General features: G+C 42.1%; 1 protein-coding gene across 1 annotated transcript in view; it reads left to right on the top strand.

Annotated features, from left to right (window-relative positions):
* Positions 1-221: 221 nt before the first annotated feature.
* The window catches only part of CEP162 (centrosomal protein 162kDa), a 64,861-nt gene continuing 62,186 nt past the window's right edge, over positions 222-2,896 (top strand). The window contains exons 1-2 of the mRNA XM_004674059.2: positions 222-429; positions 1,417-1,532. Coding sequence (XP_004674116.1) covers positions 1,476-1,532 — 57 coding nt within the window. The 5' untranslated portion in view covers positions 222-429; positions 1,417-1,475. The remainder of the gene's footprint in view (positions 430-1,416; positions 1,533-2,896) is intronic.

Raw genomic sequence — 2,896 nt, 5'->3', positions numbered from 1 at the left:
AAAACTTCCGGCAGAGAGGGTCAAATGACTAAGAGAGGGGGAAAGATTGGGAGAAGAGGAAAAGTGCGGAATACGAGGAGTCGGGGAACTAAACTACATTTCCCAGCAAGCCACACCTGGGCGTACAACACCGTCATGTTTGCGTCAGGGCTGCGCGTCCAGTAGCGCCTTCCGCCTTTCCCAGAGGCACCTACGCTTGGTCTGGCAGTTAGTGCTTCAGTTTTGCTCTCCGCAACAGACCACCCTACTGAGCTGCGCAGCTCCAATCTCGCTTGCAGAGACGCAGAGACACAAGCCGCAGTCCCGAGGAGCTCGCGAGCCACGTGACCGCTCCAATCACGTGATCCGGGAGCGCGTCGGCTTCCTCGTTACCCTGGCAACTGTTGGGCCGCTCGGACCTGCACAGAAAGCGCGGAATTCAGAGCCAAGGTGAGTAAGGGTTGGACGCTTGCTTCCTTCTCTGTTCACGGGGGCGGTGTCCCCAGGTCTGGACCTCGGGGCTGTAGTCCCCGCCTCCTCCCGACTTCGCTGCTTGTATGGCCTGTCTTCCCGCCTTGTCCCCAGCCCTCGTTTCCGGAATCAGAGACCCTGACCTAGACCCCAGCTGCACCATCCAGACTGATCGGAAACGCTGAGGAGGGAGCAGGTGTTGCTTGCAAGCAGGCCAAGTGTTGCTTGGTTATTCACACTAGAGCCCCTGCCCGGGAAAGCCGGCTTCATGACGCCTCAGAGTTACAGTCCAGCAATTGGGGGAGATCCGAAGTGAGGTTCTCTAGAACACGGCAAAATTTGACGATGCGAGTAACTGTTAACGTTGTTGGCCTTCCCTCTCTCCGAAAGAAATGTAATTCGTTGTCATTTGTTTACTCCTTTAACTTTATTTTACGTAGTTCCTGGGTCTTAAGCTCCATTTGTATCTCTGGGTCTTAAGCTCCATTTGTATCTCCTTGCCTGGAAAATATGTTTTGTACAACAGTAATGACTGATAAATATCTTGCTGTATAAGAGCACAAACTGCTTTGCAAAAAAGAAACCGCCTTTTGGATTTGATCTTTGATAACTGATTGTTTTGTTGATCAACCAGTCTCTCTCTCTCCCCCCTTATCCCATACCCTCACACCTCCTCACACCCGCATCGATTTAGTATTTAAGAAATATTACAGAAGGCACCCTTGAACAATTGGATCTTAACAATGAGAATGTAATTCCGAAAAACAAAATTGCATAAAGGCAAATGTGAAAACAGCTTGTCCATATAAGTTTTGTTACTGAATTTGGAGTCTCTACTCCAGCTAACTGGTCAGTAATTGGATACGTACATTCTAAGTCGTAAGAGAAACATCTGAAGTTTATTTCTGGTTGTTTTCAATGCTATAACATGGATTTTTTCAAAAGATGTTTATACCTTTTGTTTAGTGTTTCCAGTGATAGAAATATTTTGGAATGTTTACTTTGGAAAAAGAAAATTACTGATTATGACTCACTATTCCAAAGAAGAGTTGGATGAAGAATTTGAACAGTTCATGAAAGAGGTAACTTTATATTTTTAAAAGCCATATTTTTAATTTTTTTTCCCAGGGGGTTCCCCTTTGTTTTTTTTTGCTTTTGGGTTCCGTTTGTTCAATAGCCAAGTTTAGTTAGCCTTGCTCCATAATGTATCTGTTAACCCTTCAGTTCTCCCCCTTTTTACTGCCACCATCCTAGTTGGGAACACTTGTCATCTTACCTGGGTTACTGTAGCGTTTTCCAGATACTGTTCCAGCATTACTTCACCACAGTGCAGCCAGCATGATCATTGTATCAGTGAACTTGTTTCTTCCTAATTGACAGCCCCTCTTTTACAGTAAAATCCCACCTTCTATGGTTTTCAAAGCCCTGCATACTTTCACTCATGTCAACCTCGTTTACTCTGTCAGTCTTCCTTTATCCACTTAGACTATGCTGACATTTTTTTCTCTCCTAAAAACTTAAGTCATTTTAGGAGCTTTCAGCTCCTTTACCTCTACTAGTAAGGCTGTTAACTTATCCTCTCTAGCAGTAAGGCTGTTTCTTTATTCTTTACTTGGCTGGTAAAGATCTCATTTTAAATATTAGGACCTCAGAATTAGACTTTTAGTGGTGAACTTTATGTAGTGTATATGCCCATATTGATTTTTCATTTGTACCCTGAAACTTACATAATTTTATAATGCAGTTTTACTTCAATAAAAATATCAATACATCAGAAGTTTTTTTCTGTTACTCAGTTAAAGGTAATCATCACATTTCTAAGTATATCTTGTTTTTATCTTCAATTTGAATATCTTGAATAGCTTCAACTCATAAAAACTCATATGTTAAGAGAGTTGGGTAAGGCAGTGTTTTATTTTTATTTTTTTAAGATTTATTTATTTATACATACAGAACCGGGGTGCAGGCCAGAGTTGCAGGGGCGGTGAGAGGATTCACCAGAGACAGAGTGGGGAGCAAAAGAGGCGGACTGACAAAGTATATTGCTGAGGGAAGCAGCGAGCAGGTCAGGAGAGGTCTGCCACACCTTGTAGGTCACCTCTGCAGCCTGAATTGAACTTTTGCTGAAGTGGCTTTCACTTCTTACTGCTGTGCTTTTATCCCACTGCACCACCAGGGAGGGCCTGGCAGTTTGTTTTATTTTTAACAAGAAAAAAACTATGTTTTGAGAGACATGCTAATTTCTTAGATCAGTCTGACAAATTATTGCTCAGTTTGTTCTCAGATACAGTTTATATATCTTTGTTTTTAAGGAGATTGTTGGGATTGACCGTTTTTATTGCATTATTCAGAAATCATGTAGCATACACTTAACCAATTTATTTTTTTTATTTTTTTTTTAAAAATTTATTTATTCATATAGAACTGGGGTACAGGCCAGAGATGC

The sequence above is a fragment of the Condylura cristata genome, unplaced genomic scaffold (assembly GCF_000260355.1).
Source record: "Condylura cristata isolate star-nosed mole 26May11 unplaced genomic scaffold, ConCri1.0 scaffold00001, whole genome shotgun sequence".
NCBI lineage: Eukaryota > Metazoa > Chordata > Mammalia > Eulipotyphla > Talpidae > Condylura > Condylura cristata.
The sequence above is the reverse complement of the archived record's forward strand: the minus strand, read 5'-3'. Positions and strand labels throughout refer to the sequence as shown.